Source organism: Solanum lycopersicum, chromosome 8 (genome assembly GCF_036512215.1).
Source record: "Solanum lycopersicum chromosome 8, SLM_r2.1".
Taxonomy (NCBI): Eukaryota; Viridiplantae; Streptophyta; class Magnoliopsida; order Solanales; family Solanaceae; genus Solanum; species Solanum lycopersicum.
In genome coordinates, this window is record NC_090807.1 from 2,396,636 (window position 1) to 2,417,102 (window position 20,467).

Here is a 20,467-nt window from a genome sequence, read left to right on the forward strand (position 1 = left end):
AATTTGAAAATCAAATTTAAGATCTAATATATGTATTATGCCAAAATAAAAATAACCGTTGATTATGGTTTCAAAATCAAAAGGTGAATCTCCATGATATTGTCTAGATTTCACATGTAAAAATTCAAACTTTATAATAATAACTATTTATCATAGACAAGGCAAAATGCGGCTAGTGAAATTAATTTTACGATATTTTCGTTACCAAAACTAGGTATCTCATCAATCACAACATAAACTTAATTTGGTGGTTAAGATATTAACTAAATTAAGGTTTTAATCATCTCATATTAGGACCCTAGTGCCATTCTTGAAATAAATCATAAAAAATGAATTTGAATAAATTAGACAATAACCTACTTATATTAATTCATACTTTCCAAGATTGCATGTCATGATCATCATCTAATTAATAAAGGTGATTTGCTTGTTTATATATACATAAATCATAGTCTCATCAATTATTCTTGCCTAGTGTAAGTTAATAATTTTTCCATCAAACTTTTAAACCCAAAGTAAAATTTAAACAAATTAAAGGAAGCCAATTTTTTTATGGGGTAATTATTTATGATATAAGTGAATTTGTATACAGTGTGATAGCAACATATATCAAACAAATTAACAAATTAAATAAAGTTAAAGCTAGGTAGCTAATTGTAACATCTTTTTATGGTAGATTCAGGAGAAATAATGACCTAATTGATATATGTCATCTTCAATTAAAACACAACTTTTTTCTCCAATAAAAAGGACAAAAAAAACTATATTAGTTGGGTCTATATTATATATTTCTTTTCTCAGTTTATTTTTATTTGTTCAATATTTTAAAATCTAGATTTTTTACTTTTAATATAGCAAGAAAATAATTTTTTTTCAATTTTATTTTCAAGATTAACTGTTCTTTTTTTTAAAAAAAAAATAATAATCAAAATCTAAGACTACAAATCTTATTTTTATGGATATGATGATAAATAGTATTCATATTAATCTTATTTTTTAAAAGGCATAAAAAAATTCAAACTGAACTAATAAATATGAATGGGGCGAGTATACGATTTCTAAGGAATTTATGAAGTTTTAAAAAGTCCAACTAAACTATCAAATGAGGGGTTAAAATTTTAAATTAATTCTAGATAAGACAATCATTTGGATTTTAAATAATTATTTCATATATATTAAGTTGGAATTTGATAAAAATAAAAATATGTACTAATATAATTAAGTTTCGTCAAAGCCCTAAATAAAAATAGAATTTCATCACTAATTATCAATTTATCAATATTTTAAGAGAAAAGACATAAAATCATCATCGAAGTTGTTTTAATTTTTAAAAAGACACATTAATTTTGTGTGTGTCCTATTACCCCATTAAACAACTTCAAAATAGAAGGTATGCCCATTTTCCACTCAATATCACTTGTATAAAAATATTTGTATGTCACACACTAATAAACACTTGCAACATGTTAAAAATAATTTTAAATTTTTTTTATGTAATTTCTTTGTATTTCTTTTTTTTTTCTTTTTTCTCTTTCTTCTTCGCCTTTCCCATTCTCTTTGTGCTTCAAGAATCTTCAAACTCATTATGGTTGAGTAGATCTCGTAGCAGTACTATCAATTTTTAGTCAAATTTCTATCAATTAATTTATTTATGAAAATAAATGTCGCGATCCAAAACCGAGCCGCGACTGGCACCCACACTTGCCCTCCTATGTGAGCGAACCAACCAATCTAAACCTTAACATTTCAATGTAATATCAACATAAAGTAATGCGGAAGACTTAAACTCATTAATAAAAACCAATTCAATAACTATTATTTCCCAAAATCTGGAAGTCATCATCACAAGAACATCTACTTCAAACTACTAAATCTAAGAGTTTCTAAGAAGCTAAAAATACACAAAAGCTAGTCCATGCCGGAACTTCAAGGCATCAAGACATGAAGAGGAAGATCCAGTCCAAGCTAGAAGCATTAGCTCACCCTAATATCCGGAGTAATGAAGACTGGCTAGAGTTACTATTGAGTCGAAGATGACGGCACGTTTGTTGCACTCCACAAATAAACAAGAAGAAAACATAAAAGTAGGGGCCAGTACAAAACACGGGTACTGAGTAGATATCATCGGCCAACTCAAAATAGAAATCAATATATACCAAGTAATATCATAAAATCAACTATGATACTCAACATGTAGCAACAGCAAGTACTATATCATTAACAATTACCGTCAAGTTCACACATGAGGACTCAAGCCTCAATACCATACTCATTTGGGAATTATGTTCATTAGATTGAGTATATTAACATCTTTCAAGATTCATTATCTTTATTCCTCTTGTGTCGGTACGTGACACTCCGCTCCCTCATATTCATTAATCCTCTTGTGTCGGTACGTGACACTCCGATCCCCTACTACTATGTGTCGAAACGTGACACTCCGATCCCCTAAATCTACGTGTCGGTTCGTGACACCCGATCCTCTAAATCTACGTGTCGGTTCGTGACACCCGATTCCCTAAATCTACGTGTCGGTTCGTGACACCCGATCCCCTAAATCTACGTGTCAGTTCGTGACACCCGATCCCCTAAATCTACGTGTCGGTTCGTGACACCCGATCCCCTAAATTTACGTGTCGGTTCGTGACACCCGATCCCCTAAATCTACGTGTCGGTTCGTGACACCCGATCCCCTAAATCTACATGTCGGTTCGTGACACCCGATCCCCTAAATCTACGTGTCGATTCGTGACATCCGATCCCCTAAATCTACGTGTCGGTTCGTGACACCCGATTCCCTAATCTCCTTCTATCAATTCATCAAGTCTTCCTTCTTACCAAGGCATCATCAATCTCCTTATTTTAGTTCATCACGCCTTCTTTATACCAAGACCTCATCATTAACAAAGAGATTAGGGTTTTGCAAGATTTGGGATTCAATAACTTCATCATGCTTATATAATCACAATTATATAATTACATTCATGCAAGCATACAATTAAGCACATAGCAGGGTTTACAATATTATCAATACATATCATTCGCTATTAAGAGTTTACTACGAATATCGTAAGAGAAACCATAACCTACCTCCACCGAAGATTCGTGATCAAGCAAGCAATTTTCCAAACTTTGTGTTTTTCCTCTCGTTCGATCCTCTCTCTATCGTTTCTCTTTCCTTCTCTTTGTTCTTTCTATTTTCTTTATTCAAACCCTCTTTCTTTTACCCTAATTAGTATATAATTAAGAATAAAAGATGACAATAATAACCCACTAATTAACTTAAGGTTACCTCTTTTAACCCCCAAGTAATTAGACTTATTAACATTAACCTACTAACTTTATAATTAAGGCGGGAATAGTCAAAAACGTCCCTTAAAACGTATAAAGAAATCCGACCCAAACTGGGATTACGCAGCCTGCGACGGTCCGTCCTGCTACTCCGTCACAGAGTTCAGAGACTTAATTTCTCTGAAGAGTATGTGATGGTCCGTCACACCTGTGACGGTCCGTCCTGCCATTCCGTTACGAAGTTCAGAGAGTCGATTTTCAGTACCCAATTTCAGATTTTCTAAGTGTTTTGAAACGAGACCCTGCGACGGTCCGTCGTGCCCATGACGATCCGTCGTGGGGTCCGTCGACTCAGCCTGTTTTTCCAGAAATAAAATCTGCTGCTCAAAACGACTAAACAGGTCGTTACAATAAATATCGTTAAATAATTAAAATCTAAATATCCAAATATTACAAAGTCAAAATCTGACATTTAAATCACCACCTTCTCTAACTCTTACTTCGAAGTTGAATTTTTCATAGTTGAAATCTCAATCTTAATTTGTAAGAGAGAAAAAAATCACTAAACTAATTTATTTTTTGAAAAAAAAAACTCAATAACATTAATTAAAGAAAACGCCAGAAAGGAAAAAGAGAAAAGAAATGAAGGAAGATATGGATATTCAAGAAACATGGGTAAGCTAACGATGGTAGGAAAGATGAGAAAAAAGATTTGAAAAATTAAAAACTATTTTTAATAAAGTTAAAAATAATAATCAATACATGAGTTTTTATATTTTTTTCAATAAGGCAAATTGGAAGTGCCAAATGGCAATTTACATTGGTATGAAGTTGTATCAACAGTGCTTCACGCGCTTATATGTTGTGACAACGCGAGTGATGTTAAAATTAGTCAAAATAGTATATTTATCGTAGATTTAGATAGTTTCGTGGGGGGTAATAGGACACTCGCAAAATTAAAGTGTCTTTTTGAAAATTCGAAACAACTTCGATGGTGATTTTATGTCTTTTCTCTTTTCTTAAATGTCTCTCTAGATTGACACTCTAAAATAACTATAGGAAAACCGAATTTGAAAGAAAATAAAAAGAAAGAGATACTTTTATTTTCTTCAATATATATCAATTTATCAAAACGATTAATATTTTAGATGAGAAAAAAATAGTGTCTTTTTTATAGAAAAATATTGCACCATGAATTAAGAAGCAACCAATGAATTTGAAGAAGTGTGCTAAATATATGGACCAAAAGTCATTAACATAAATTAAATTAAATGACGATATCAAGTTAGTTCCACCTTAATTATGGGAATATTCAAACTAATGAATGCACCAAACTGATTCTGATGTTTAATTAAAATAATTAAGGTGGAATCTGACTGGTGAATCCATGCAATTCCATTTGAATGAGTAATAATTTATTTTATAATTAAAGGATATAGAATTGTGCTCTGCTAATCCATATGTTGGTGTTCCCCAATTTGATCCTTGTGATATACATCTAGGCACATTTGATTCTTAGTAAATTTAAATATTTAGTTTTGATACCTTTATTAACTAAAGTGTTACTATAAGCTATTTTTATTCTTCTTATACTTCTCTTATTCTTTTAGTTATTATTTTTTTATTGCTTTGGATTTCTACTTTTATTTTTGAAGTGAAACTCTATGGAAACAAACTCTACATCTCTAAGGCTGGAATAACTAATAAGGTTTATGAACATTATATTTTTTCTATATCTAAATTTTATGGAAATATACTGAGTATATTATTATTATTGTTATTATTATTAAAATTAAAATAGTCATGTTAGAAGTTAAACTATGTCTATATAAGTTTGCTTGTATTGCAGGTCTCAAATTTGAACAAGGATCGGTGATGATTGTAATACCCTAACAACAATTATAAAACTTGTTGATTTATGATAAATTTTCATAATATAGTAATGATATGAGTTGAGCCTAAATGGGGAACAAGATTGACATAATTATTATTACTAACCACTATTTTTTTAATAATAAGTGAGTCAAAATTATTGAATTTAAGTTTGATACACTACAAAAATAGTTAAGGTTACCTTATATAAGCTCTTAAAATGTATGCTATAAGAAAGATAACCTATGAGTTAAATGGGTTCACACACATATCAAACTACATTTTATATTGCCACCAATCTCATAAATCATAAAGAATGAAACATGTTAAAATTGATTGTCATTTCATTTATGAAAGAATTTAGGAAAACTTAATTTTTATGGATTTTATATATATATATATATATATATATATATATATATATATATATATATATATATATATATATAAAAAAAAGATAAGAGAGCAATTGATTGATATATTAGTATTTTTTTTCTTTTTTGAAACAACATACTAATGATCTTCTTTATCTTTATAATAAGTTAGACATGGTCAATGCCCATGCTTCATTCTAAGGGGGAGTAATGAATGTGTCATATCCTCTACATTATACATAGATAACATAATTATAAAAATGAGAGGTGTTAAAAATGAGCTCAACTATAAGTAACCTACTTAATATGTCTAGAATTTTAAGGGTTGGGTTCAAAATAAATTTGAATTAGTTTAATCTCAACTCATTCAATCGTTAATTCATTTTAATAGAATCCTTAATTTGGCTCTATTTAATTTCTAATTTCAACCCGTTTTAAACTATTTATTTGTATTGATGTAATCTATGAATTACTATCTTATTTTATATCTTTTAGGATTTATCTATCATTTATAACTTCTTTTTTAAAATTTTCTTGAGTTGAAACTTAAATTGTGGTTATAAAACTTAAATAACAATACATTAAAATTATTAAAAATAAATAGGAGAAAATGAACGGGTAAACATCGACAGAACCACATTCTATGCAAACAATTGGAGACAAAGCTGTATTTCACAAGCCATGTGTTACATTCTTTAAATAGAAAAATTGAAAGCTTACTTTTTTTTTTGAGCAATGAAACTACATATCCATAGTGATTGGATACGTATGAACTTCAAATATGACACATGATGATCACTATTTGATAGTCAAGGTAGTGCAATTGCATTATAGAGTCATTATATTTGGTAAAAGTAGTGTTTTTTTAGCAACATGGACAATAATTATATTCAAGTTAAAAAGTTGTTCAAATTGTCACTTAACCTAAATTGCTTGGATCATCACATGTGTAATGTGTTTGGGAAGAAAATGAAAAGGACAAAAAATGAAGTCGCTTTTTTTCCTTTTGGCTCATCAATTCTTGGGAGGAAAAACAAAAGGATTAAAAGGGAAATTTTTTAGTTGTTTTATTTTTTATTCGATGTCTAATATCGTTTCAGAGCATAATTAATTAAGCTTTATGTTGAAAAGTTCAATTTTGAGGGTTAAGGTAGTCCTTGCCAAAGACAATTATAATTCCAAGGTTCGAACTAAATTAGAGTTATAATTAAGAATGAAAAAGTATTTTAGAAATAGATTTAAAATTTTTTATTTTGAATTCTCGATTTTAAAAAGATAGATTTTGGATTTTTGAATAATTTTTTTTATAACTTAAATTGATTTTCAAAATAATATAAGATGTGAGTCAAAATCTATTAAATTTTATCAAATTCATAAACAATATTAATTTCCGCTTCTAAAATATTTACTATCCCACCACAATCTTTTGTGATATTATCTATATCTATCATCCCTTTAGATTGTTGATGACGTAGATGGATGGTGTAAATTATTTTAAACAAATAATTAGGACAGGTGGTATTCTTTCATGTTTATTGCTAAACAGCAACAAAAAAATGGTTTTAAAAGATAGGTTCAATTTTTATTTACTTAAATTATATTTTCAACACGTTCTCTCACGTGATATCTTTAAAATTATTTAATTATATGCAATCCTTTTTTTTGTTATTAAGAGTGCATTGATGGTGAAAAATGAACTCAAGATTTCTGTGTTTTTATATGAATTCGAAGCCTAAAGGGTGAAAAATGTTGATAAAAAATTCAAAACGGTATATGAATTTTTTTTAATCTAAAACGGCAATTTGTCCGTCGAAAAATGTAAAATCGCTGCTATAACAGCGATATGTTATATTTAATTTTTTTTGTAAAAAAAAATTAAACAAATCGCTCCCGAAGGAACGGTTTTCAAAATATATATATATTTTTTATTATGTTATTGTTATGTCGCTGCTGAGGCAGTGACTTGATTTCAATTTTTTATTTTATTTTATTTTTTTAGCTTACATAAATTTTTTTTTAAAAAAAATCAAATCGCAGTGGTTTTTAATTAAATTTTTTATTTATTTTTTTAAAATAAATCGCTGCCAAGGCAGCGATTTTAAATCAAAATCTTTTCTAGCGATTTGAATTTAAAAAAAAATTAAATAAAAATCGCTGCGATTTGATTTTTTAAAAAAAGAATTATTTAAACTTTTTTTTAAAAAAGCAAAAAGTAATAATAAAAAAATTAAACTTATGTCGACATATTAAAAAAAGAAAATTTTAATTTGGAAATCGCTCCTTTGGGAGCGATTTTGTTTATTTATTTTTAAAAAAAAATTAAATTTAAATCGCAGCGATTTTATTTTTTCAAGCGGATAAAATCGCTACTTCATGAGCGATTTTACCGTTTTTGGTTAAAAAGAAATTTTATATACCTTTTTAATATTTTTGTTAACATTTTTCACCCTTTAGGCTCCGAACTCATTTTTATATCATATTAAATTGTCATTATGGACAAACAATTTTATTCATTTATTTATTTGTTATGAATACATGACATTCATTTTTACCAATTTTCATAACAAATTATTATAGTTTGATTTATACATCAAACATTCATATATATTTCCAATCAAATTGAGATATTTTTGAAATCGTATTTTTTCTTTTTTCTATAATGCCAAAATATTATGCATATGTCAATGGAGGTTTTTGACTTATTGTCCCTTCTTTGCTTTTCCACCTTCTATCTTTTCTTTACAGACCTAATTATGTATGGTGCCCCAATCTTCAATAGTTGCCTTTCTTGAAATTATTAAATTAAATAAAACAAAGAACATCAACAAAAGGTTAAATGGTCTGCAATAAGAAGAAACAGACTAAAAGGAAAGATTAAGAAAGGAGGGAAAAAGGGTCATTTATATTTATAGACAATTGTTATGGAGACAATGACAAATTTCTAATTGACTTAATGGCACACAGCTATATCTTTTTTTAGATTGAAAAGGACATGATTTTGCACAATATTTTTTATGTTGGATTAAATTTATATTCATTAAAAACAGACAGATTAATACACTAAACATGTACGCACTCCTTAGAGGTATGAAGTAGGGTAGGCATCTTTATACAAGTATTAATGGTTGATGTGGCTTGAATCTGTGTCTTTAGATCACATAGAGACAACTTTATAGTAGCTCCAACATTACCTTTCTAAATCTATTTCATTAGTTAATTCAAATTAAGAGTGTCAAATTGATGGGTTTGAAATGAGTTAGAAGGCAAATTATAATTCAACCCACTCAATTTCTTTTTAACTACTTATTTGTTCCTTTATAGCTTTTACTACCTAATAAAACTATTTATTTTCTTTATTATGGTTGTATAATGTATAACAAATTTCTTTTTTAAAAATATTTCGATAAACTTTTTCAAAATTAATTTGGATAAGATATCAATCTAAATTTTAATAAATTAAAATAAATTGAGTTAATAAAAAAAGTCAATAATAAATTTAAACTTAAGTGAACTAAACAAATTATATTTTTCTAAGCTTATTTTATCACCTCTAATTAAAATCTTCTAAAATGTATAAAAAGATGCAAGTGTGTGTGTGTATATATATATACACACACTACTCCAAAGGAATATGCATTGAAATAAGTAATGAATTTACTTCGCTTTCGTGGTTACAACACATTTAACGGGCCATAGAATTTGAGAAATGTAAAAAGTTATCTTTAAATCTTACTATTTTAACTCACAAACATGATTATTTTATTTGGATGTTACTATTCAATTTATACCTGTCTCTAATCTACCTATTAAAACAACTTTAGAGATACAAAATTTTACACCTCACATAAAATAATTGAAATTTCACGTAGGTGATATAAAATAATTGAACTTTACTATATTTGTATAAATTCAAGTAAAAATAAGGACATTAAACTTCAATTATATAAAATTTTATAAATTACATTTATATAGTAATTTCGAAATTAAAAAACTTGTAAATTATATATATATATATATACTCCCTTCGTTCCACCATAATTGTTTTTCTATCCTTTCAAATTCGGTCCAAAAGTAAACAATTTTTTTACTAATTAATCACACGCGTATAATTTGTGTTATTGTTATTTTTTTTTAATGAAATTAATACATTAAATTAATTATAACAAGTTATTAAGTTATTTTTAGGTTACCATATTAAATTTATTTTTAAAAGATAGATATATCATTATAGATTACTTCCGTGGCATGATTTTATCGGTCTATCAAAAGGAAAGTGTTTTTCAAGAAGCACACAAATTTAATTATTTGCCTGACATGTTTAGAAGATTTGCTTCTTGTATATCTCTCGTTCACCTTTAACCAAACTATATATTATAACTTATTATTTAACTTATCTCCACTTGTTAGAGCAAAAGTTTTAGTGACAGTTTTTCCACAACTATGTTTAATTAAAACTTATTTCTTGGTAACCATTCGAGACTGGAAAAGCCACATATAGATCACACACACAGGTATGGAATTTATTTTAGGTTATCAATATTGTTATATGGCATAAGAGTTATTTATATAACTATCATATCTGGAGTATTTATTTTAGGTTATAATCAACATTGTTATATGGCATAAGAGTTATTTATAAATATCTTTTAAATAGGTCACTAACCAATATTGTTATATGAAAGTTATTTATAACTATCTTTTAAATAGGTTATTAATCAATATTGTTATATGACATAGAGTAGTTATTTATAACTATCGCACATAATTTTATAATATTGTGTTTCCGAATTTAAATTCTAACTATGAATCTACTCTAAATAGTAGTATGATGATTAGTCTATTCCGCACTATAATCGAAGCCTTCATAAATCCACTATTGATTTATATCGTAGTGAAGGTTCCTGTGAAGAGATTCTTCTGTCGGTGAAGATTGTTTTCGATGATCAAAAAATTTAAAATACAAAAAACATTTGCAATATTTCCAACCATCCAAATAGGTTTGGAATGTTTGACACAATGAATATAGGATCCAGCTGTTAAAAGTCAAGTTATCACTGTACTTTTGCTATAAAAAAAAAATAACCCTAATTTAAACATTTTTTTCTTCTGAATTACTATACTACTACGTACTACCTAACTTTTCCACCATATCTTGTTTTTTGTCTCTCTGTAAAGTGCATATGTTGGGGAAACAATAAATAAGAAAATTAATTTGCCACAATTTTCCATCATTATCCACACATGGTCAATATATTAAGGAAAGGGTGAACCATCTTATATAATCAAAAAATTGATAATTATGAAACTTAGTAAATTTATGAATAATTGATGGATATCTTCATGGGAAGTTCCTTTTTATAATTATGTCATTAACTAGTGAAAAATGATGTTAATTGGTACTATAATTAAAACCAACAACATTTAAAATATTAAGGTGGGTTTTTTTCTATCCGTCTAATGTAGGGTATCTTTACTCGCTATCTCTACTTGTGGGTGGTATGTAGCAAATATCTAATAAAGTAGTTGAGACATGCATAATCTGGCTTGGATACTATTGAAATGGCTATTTGATTTTATCATCAACTTAATAGATTAATATCAAGATATATGACTTTTTTACTGTTTAAAAAGATTCTCCTTGCATCCATCAAATGTTTTTATTTTTTCCTAGATATTCAAGTTCAAAGTAGCCATATATTTGTGTGGCTAAAACAATAGTACTAATAACTCATTGTTATTTGACTTAAACTGAGTGGAGGGGACTATTTTTGGCTTATTGAAATATGTGGGAAGATATTTTGACTACTCAAAGATAAAAACTTGTAAAAGGCATTACTAATTATTGCCTAAAAATATATAGGGATATGTGAGAATTCTTCACTTTAAGAATGTGTAGTTCACCATACTAGAATGGTGACAGATTCTTCGGTTTAAGTTTGAGTTCGAGTTTTGAAAATATAATTGTTATTTTTTGATAGTAGACATTTTCCTCTTTGATGAGTTCTATATATGCAATGTGAATTTAAATTTGTTGAGTTATCAAATACCCAAGGGTAGTTTAATTAAAAACAAAATCAAGTTGAGGCATCAATTGCTTTGGCATAATTAATCAATACATTTATAATTTTGATAAGGAAATACTCGAGTTAAGTTATTATATGCACTAATAGTGTAACTAGTTTTTTTACAATGGAAATATAGTTTAACTTGTGACAGCAGCTTAGTCAGTATTTTTATCAGGTTACTAATTAATTTTTAAATAAAAAATTATTTGTAACTATTACTTTGTAAAAAATATGATTGTAGTCCCTTCCCGATGGCTTAGATGGTTTGGCTTGAGACTTCCCAATAGAGATCTCAAGTTTAAAATCTGTTGCTCGCAATTGCGAGGGTCGGTCTCGTTATTCTAGATTGAGCTCATCGCACAGAATTAGTCTTGTGCAATTCAATACGAGCTATTGCACAAAAATTACAAAAATTTTATAAAAAAAATAGGAGTAAAAGTTGATCCAGTGTGCGCTCAAAGGATAAAGACCACATGATTCTCTTCTTAAGAAAAAAATTGACGTGATTATGTAAACTCTTTAAACACCACAGAACCTTCTCTCTTTTTTTAGCTAAAAGAAGTTGCAACACTCCTACTCCTTTAATGAAGAAACAAGTAGTCACCATATTTAATATAATTGAGATGTACTCTTGAATCTTGATAATCAATTACTATATGCTTATCATCTTAAACATTTGATAAAAGGAATTAAATAATAATAATTTAGATAAAGCAAATAAGGTTCATAAAAGTATCAATCAAAATCTCTGTCCAACTTTGTATCACAGGCCTTCGAAATCATTCAACAGAGCTTCACACTAAAGTGTTTGATGTGTCGATTCAACTCAACTCAACCAATTATAAGAACACCAAATGACATTCAAATATATGGGACCCCTACACATTCGTCTTTTTTTAATTTTTCATTGCTCGACTAATTGTCAAATTGAATTCGCACCAAAGCGTCCTACTGAATCACTCCCCATCAAAAGTATGTTCATATCCAAAGCTTGAAATCAAGAACTCTTATTAAGACTCGACAAGCACGATTATTTCAACACAATAGTTAGTGTTGATCCAATATTATTAGTTTTTTCATCTAATGTTCGATACGTATTTAGAAATTTGATTAATATAAAATAGTGTTGAAAAGTCCTATTAAACACTCTTTATCAAAGATAATATTATTCAGAACTCGAACATGAGATGAATAGATCGGTGACACTCAATATTAGGTAATTTGTTTGATGTGTTGGATAACAAACAAAAAGTAAGCTACCCTCTCATATCCCATTTGCTTACGTCCAAAAATATCAACTTAATTAAAACAAAATGGTCTTGTACCTATTAATTCTTTCTTCTTCCTTTTTCTTTCTAATATTAAAAATCATTTTGCCTCTACCGCCCACTTAACTCTCACTAACTTCTATATATAGTTTCATTCACTTGCAATTTACTCACAAACTCTTTTCTTTCTTGGTTTCTTCTCCCATCTTCCACCATTGAGAAAACTCACTAGTATACCAAATCTTTTAATTAATTAAGCAAAACCTTTGGGTCATTATGTCAATGGCTTGCTTGGAACTCTCCAAAGAGGTTAGTAGTATTCAACATCTACACTATCTCTCTTCATTTTCTTTCTCTTGAACATCTTCATAAATATTACAGTCACTAAGAAAAAAAAACAGAAATTAATGATCGATTAATTTTGTAGCTAAAGAAACAAATTATTTGATAATCCTATCAAACAATGGATTAACGATAGATTATCGAAAATATGCTATAAACTTGTTTTCCCTAGTTGTGTCTATCATTTTTCAAACATTGATTCTTTAAGACTTTTAAGGTTACATAGATGATGTGCAATATATCCATCCATTTTATCAAGGTTGTATATTCTCATGCAAAGAATTGTATAACAATGAATTTAACTTTATATACACTGATAAAGAATTTACATTGCACACTAAGCTATAGGCAATCTGCTTTATTTTTCAAGTTATTAATATCTTATTTTATAAGTAATTATTTATAAGCATCTTTTAGGTTTACCTCATAATATATAGTAAAAATTATTTTTTACACTAACTTTTTTTTTATTTATGAAAATCAGGTGAAACTGAAAGGGGAAGATGTAGAGTGCACCAAGGATGGAAGTGTTGATTTGAAAGGAAATCCAGCAATTAGAGAAAGAAGTGGGAAATGGGTGGCTGGAATTATGATACTATGTAAGCTTTTCTTTTAAAAAATATATTAACCATATTACATAAAAATATTAGTTTTTAAAAAGAAAAATAAAAGGAAGAAAAGGACATAAAGTAGTAGTGATATCTGCATCTGCTTATCTTTTTTTAAAAAAAAAAAGCTATATATCAACATTAAAAATTAAAAATTATTATATCATGTATATACATGGTATATACTATCATCATCCACTACAACTAAATTAAGCTTATTTATTTTAAATAATCTTTTACTACTTTGAGTTTAAGATGCAATATTTAAACTTGATCCAGACTTTAATTGCTCATGTTATATTAATTCACGCACAAAGTGTGCAATCTAAAAGATATAGGGCATGTTAAAATCTCACATAAGTTATAGTTGTTTATAGGATATTCGCAACTTTTCGAAATTAAGTTAGAACAGATTTTTATTATTTATGATGAATACTAACAAATATGCAATTCTCTGCTTATTCAGATCTCCTTCTTTTTCTCTTTTTCTTTTTTGTATTTATATATTTTCTTTGTGGGGTGAAAAAAAAATTTATGAAAATTCTAGAGTAACTGAAGCCAGCTATCATATGTCTGGAAGCTAGAAAATGACGAGTATGAAAAGACCAAAAGCCTAACACTTTACAATAAAACTAAAGACGTGTGTCAAATTTACTTGGCCTATTAGATAGTACACTTTTTTCGCCCATAGTGTTTTATTTGAATGTGAGAGGATAACACGTGATACGTGGATTAGACATAATCGTGAATTTAACTTTATAGTAGATTATAATTTGATAATGGAAAAAAAAATTAAAAAGTTATTATATACCTATGTTTTGAACAACGCATTAGTAACCCTAAAGAATCTAATTTGTTGGTTATACAGAAAAAGAAAAAAAAGGTTCATAAGTTTTATCCATATACAAGAAGATATCTTGTGATAGGAAGAGTAAGCACACGCCATGTATTCGAACTCCGCAATATACAAGAGTTTAATATTTAAATAAATAAATTTTTTTTTAAAAAAAACACTTATTATTCATCTAAATTTCGAACCTGCGCTATCAACCAAATGGGAAAAATAGATTCTCATAGATTTTCAATAGGGATTTGTGAAGAATAATTCTGTGGAAGGCAAAAAATGGGATAGTGAAGTGACAAGAAAAGCATGCACTATTTGGAAATGACATCATTGACACATACTTAGCAAAATGTTAGGCCATGAAAATAACAGAAAAAATCATTTTTAAAATTTTTAAATATTAGAGTTCAATCGAAAGTTGTGATTGATTAATAAATTTTTAAAATCAAAATTGAAATATAATTTTAAAAAAAATACCTAAGGTAATTTGAAAAGAGAAAAAAATGAAAATCCAATTTTGAGTGTTTTTCAAATTTTAAATCCAACTTCAAGATGTATTTGAAATTTTATGATAAAATATTGATTTTAAAATAAAGCTATAATTTTGAAGAAAAAAAATAATTCTTATGATCATACAGGTTTGAAAAAGAGATGTGGTGGGGTTAGAAACGTCATCCTTGATGACAAAACTGTATTCTTGATCTTGGTGGGTGGGTGGGTCACTTTATTATGTGATCTGGACTATCACTTATCCTAGACTTTTTTGCCTTCTCATATACATACAATGTATATTTATTTAAAACATTGGTCGATTATATGATACTGATAGTGACCGAATTAGGTTGCTGCTTCCTTTTAATAATTACATATACAATTCAATAACTAAGGTGTTAATTTTTTCCATTATTTTTATCCTTGCTAATAAATGATCTAGAAAAATTAGTATGTCTTTGCAACTAAATCTTTAGACTCTTATTTTCTTATAGTGTTTCAATTTTTAAGAGAGATTTATTAATGAGGGGTAGTTTTGTAAACCGTAATCTTGTATTTATTAAAATCTTAATTGATATGAATTTTTTAGTAAAGTGAAACTTATTTTGGGACGCGATATCAATGTGTCACTTCTTCTTTAATTGACATCTAGTTTCCATATTGATTATGTAGTGAATCAAGCTTTAGCAACTCTGGCATTTTTTGGAGTTGGAGTAAATTTGGTCTTGTTCCTCACAAGGGTGCTGAAAGAAAACAATGCTGATGCTGCTAATAGTGTGAGCAAATGGACTGGCACAGTATACATTTGCTCCCTTGTTGGTGCTTTTCTAAGTGATTCTTATTGGGGAAGATTCAAAACGTGTGCCATTTTCCAAGTCATCTATGTAACTGTAAGTATCCACTACCTCCCATCATACTTAACTAAATATTGAAAAACACTTTTTTATAATCATGGTATACCAGATAACACTATCCACCAAAGGCTTGAAAGATAAGAAGAAATCACCTAGTAATTTTATCTTCATTAAAATTTGAATCTAAAACGACATTATTCTCAAACCACTTCATTGACCACTAGGTCACTCCTCGAGTACTAGATATTTGAAAAACAACTTTAAACACACTAGCACATAAACTTTGCACAAATGCTATTCCTATTTTTTTTTCTCACATAACCTTGAATATCCCACCAAGTACCTTCTACCTTCCACAAGCCTAGGTACTTAAGGGCATTTTGCGCGTGAGTGTTGAGCAAATGAGAAGTAGTCACCTAATGTTTTTTGGTTATCTAGTGTTGATTAACAAGAGTCCTTAATCTTGCTCTTACTAGTTTGAAACTTGATTGACAGGGCTTGTCATTACTAGCACTAGCATCACAACTTTACTTGCTCAAACCTAAAGGTTGTGGGAATCGAACAACTCTATGTGGAGAACATTCAACCATGGAGGTTGGTCTATTCTATGTCTCAGTGTACATGATTGCCCTAGGATATGGTGGTTATCAGCCAAATATTGCTACCTTTGGGGCTGATCAGTTCGACGAGCAGCATCCGGGGGAGTGTTCATCTAAAGTAGCCTTCTTCAGCTACTTCTATCTGTTCATGAACCTTGGATCACTCTTCTCCAACACCATTCTAGACTACTTTGAAGATGAAGGAATGTGGGCTCTAGGATTTTGGGCATCAGCAGCATCTGCCTTTGCAGCATTGATGCTCTTTCTTGGAGGCACTGCTAGGTACAGACACTTCAAGTCTAGTGGAAATCCTCTTTCCAGGTTTGGTCAAGTTTTAGTTGCAGCAACAAAGAAAGGTAAAGTGGAGACACCGGAAAATGAAGACGACTTCTACCAAGGGGAAGACGACGATGACACAACTGGTGGTAGAAAAATGCTACACACCCATGGTTTCAAGTAAGTAGAAATGCACCATATTTGTGACTCGACTTTGTCATTTCAACCATTGACAAAGTCATAATCATGTTGAGCTTAAGTCGCGGACATTTAGTTAGCATTCTATAATGCACTAAACTGGATTTTTCTACTGGCAGATTCTTGGACAGAGCAGCTGTGGTGACATCAAAGGAACTTGAGAGCCAGAAGCAGGGTGATCACAACCCCTGGCGTCTCTGCCCTATTTCACAAGTTGAAGAAGTTAAATGCATTTTGAGGTTGCTACCAATTTGGCTATGTACCATTATCTACTCTGTAGTTTTCACGCAGATGGCCTCGCTCTTTGTCGAGCAAGGTGATGCCATGAAAACTACAATAGCAAACTTCAGGATTCCAGCAGCAAGCATGTCTACCTTTGACATCCTTAGTGTAGCAGGCGTCATATTTCTCAACCGCAGAGTTCTTAATCCACTAGTCAAAAGGTTTAAGAAGTGTAAGGATGATGATGCAGGGTTAACTGAACTTCAGCGGATGGGTATTGGACTGGTCATAGCAGTGATGGCTATGCTTTCATCGGGAATTGTGGAGTGCTACAGGCTTAAGTATGCTAGTAATGACTGCAAACACTGTGAAGGCTCAAGCTCTCTTAACATCTTCTGGCAAGTCCCACAATATGCTTTTATAGGAGCTTCAGAAGTATTCATGTATGTAGCTCAACTAGAATTCTTCAACGCGCAAGCACCTGATGGACTTAAAAGCTTTGGAAGTGCACTATGCATGACATCAATATCATTGGGGAACTACGTAAGTAGTTTTCTCGTGAGCATAGTGATGAAAATATCAGCAACTGATAACATGCCTGGATGGATACCGGGAAACCTTAACAAAGGTCATTTAGATAGATTCTATTTTCTATTAGCTGGTTTGACACTAATAGATTTGGTTGCATACATTGCATGTGCTAAGTGGTACAAAAATATCAAGCATAGCGAAAAGATTCAGGAACATGAAGAAGAGGACAAGTGTGAAGTCTAACATACCTGATATGAATCATACCTTAGGCATGTTTTGCCAAAAGCATATGAATAAGAGGAAGACGCGCAGTCACCACAACAACGTTTTGTGTAGAGTTTATGATTGGTAATTGGATTTCCTCCCACTCCAGTGCTCCAACTCAATCAATTCAACATGCCCAGCTCTGCGGAATTCTCCAGGGAGCTGCACTACTCTTAATTTCTAGGTCCACCGTTTTTCGTTGTTGCTGCATTTGTTGGTTCTGTCAAATTAGTTCTAAAAATTGACAAGCATTTTGGATTGATATGTAAATTGGATTGGTTTATCCTGTATCCAGGAAACTGTTGAAAAGTACTGCTGTACCTCCAAAAACTCCATGTATTAAAAGATCTCATTAATTTCACATGCTATTCAGTGCTCGAAGTGTTCTCCTCACCAAAATTAGTTCCATGAAGAACATAAGTTCATCATTTACTAGTTGTAAAATATGACTATCTAAAGAGGGATTAAGGTCATAAAAAAGAATTGAATTCCGAGAAAAGAAACACAACACTAGAAACTTACAAAAAAAAAATCCATTCATTAGTTTTTCCGCGATATGATGTACTTGTTCCTAAGGTCTAGTAACCTAGAAAATCCAGAAGGAACTGAGATGATGATGACTAGACATGGTGAAATCTGAACTGAAAATGCAACACAAAGATATCTAACTGCTATCTTTCATTCACAGGTAACTTCGAAAAATAATAAACCACATGTGAGGAACTTCTTTATTCCATCATAATAAATTGAGCTTTAAAACTACTGCATGTAAGAAAGAATTACAAACTATAGCCTAGATGTGAACTACACATCATGATTTCTACTTAAATAACGGTTATGGCACAAATCAGCTTTGGACCTTACAAACTTATATATGCTGAGTAGATTCTTAAAATGCTTTTTCTTCACCAAATTGATATGGAGAAATGCAACTTTTACTATAATTTATGAAAATATGAAATGAATCTATGTTCCTCTTCTCTCAACAGTTAATCAAATTGACTTTCAAGTTCCAACAAACCAAAAAATTACCAATCAAACGAGCTATGAACACTAAGCATCAAACATCCTTTATCTCAAAATGCTTAGCTCTTTTTTATTTCTGTGATTCAAATTAGGGGGAAGTTTAACCAAATTTTTGGAAATGCATTATCCTCACCATATTGATATGGAGAAGTTCAGCTCATACAACTGCGATTCTGAACATACAAAATGCATCTCTGTTCCGCTTCGCTCAACAGTTAATCAAATTGACTCTCAATAAACCGAAAAATTAACAATCAAATGAGATATCAACAATAAGCATCAAACAATCCTTTGTCCCAAAATGCTGACCTCTTTTCGATTTCTGGTTTCAAATTAGGGAAAGTTTAACCAGAATTTTGATTAATACATTTTACTCAGCATATTAATATCGAGAAATACATCTAATATTACTTCATTGTTCGAAAAAATATGAAACTTTTCTGAGTTCCGCTCCGCTCAATAGTCAATCAAATTAACTATCAATAAACAAAAAATGTAGCAATCAAACAAGAAGACGATAGTATCTACTAATAGAACGACTAACATATGTTACAGGTTCAAATTAGGGGAAAATTTAACCAAATTTTTCAAAAATGCATTTCACTACCCATACAAATATCGAGAAATGCAACATTACATCAATTTCTGAAAAATATGAAACTTATCTGCGTTCTACTCCGTTCAACAGTTAATCAAATTGGCTATCAATAAACGAAAATGTACAAATCAAATGAAAAGACGATAGTAGTTGATAATAGAACGACTTACAGATTTTACACGTTCGTCGATTTGCTCGAAGGAGTTTAACGGCCACAATTTGGTATGGAAACAATCGTTTCCGGCGGCATAAAATCGGCAAATAACAAATCGCCGGAGGTGATCCGACGCCTCAGATCTGAAAACGTACGTTCCAGTAGGGTGATTTATCGTGAAAATATTTTGCGGGAAATTAGTTTCTGTGTTTATCATTATATAGGAGTAATATAAGAAAGTTTAGGATAATAGCACTCTTGGTTGCTCACTTTTGAGTAAATTAAATTTTTGGTCCCTATAAAACATAATTTAACAGATTTAGCTTTCAACGAACTAAAAAATTTTATTTTGGTCCTTCAATATTGGAAATGTGTTGTATTTAGACTCTATTTTTTAGAAGTAACTATATAGTTGTAACATAATATATGGATAATTAAATGGTTAAACGGTTAATACTTCAATAAAATTATGCTTATTTACGAGCAAATAGATTAAAAGTGCACATTTCAAGTAATTAAAGGTTAAGTATACTTGGTTGAATATTAGGTAGACTAAAAATCTGATTCCCGACTCAAAAACTTATTTAAC

General features: G+C 29.7%; 1 protein-coding gene and 1 long non-coding RNA gene across 2 annotated transcripts; one reads left to right on the forward strand and one right to left on the reverse strand.

Annotated features, from left to right (window-relative positions):
• Positions 1 to 12,841: 12,841 nt before the first annotated feature.
• On the forward strand, positions 12,842 to 18,461 carry LOC101257685 (protein NRT1/ PTR FAMILY 7.3). The gene is made up of 5 exons (XM_004244498.5): positions 12,842 to 13,179; positions 13,697 to 13,811; positions 15,829 to 16,046; positions 16,506 to 17,065; positions 17,203 to 18,461. Exons 1-5 carry the CDS (start codon positions 13,147 to 13,149, stop codon positions 18,077 to 18,079), a joined length of 1,803 nt encoding a protein of 600 aa, XP_004244546.1. The 5' UTR covers positions 12,842 to 13,146; the 3' UTR covers positions 18,080 to 18,461.
• Positions 14,129 to 20,069, reverse strand: LOC138337760 (uncharacterized). The gene is made up of 2 exons (XR_011211168.1): positions 19,895 to 20,069; positions 14,129 to 18,305 (listed from the first exon to the last, which is right to left on the reverse strand). It is a non-coding gene; the product is annotated as an uncharacterized lncRNA (long non-coding RNA).
• Positions 20,070 to 20,467: the final 398 nt, after the last annotated feature.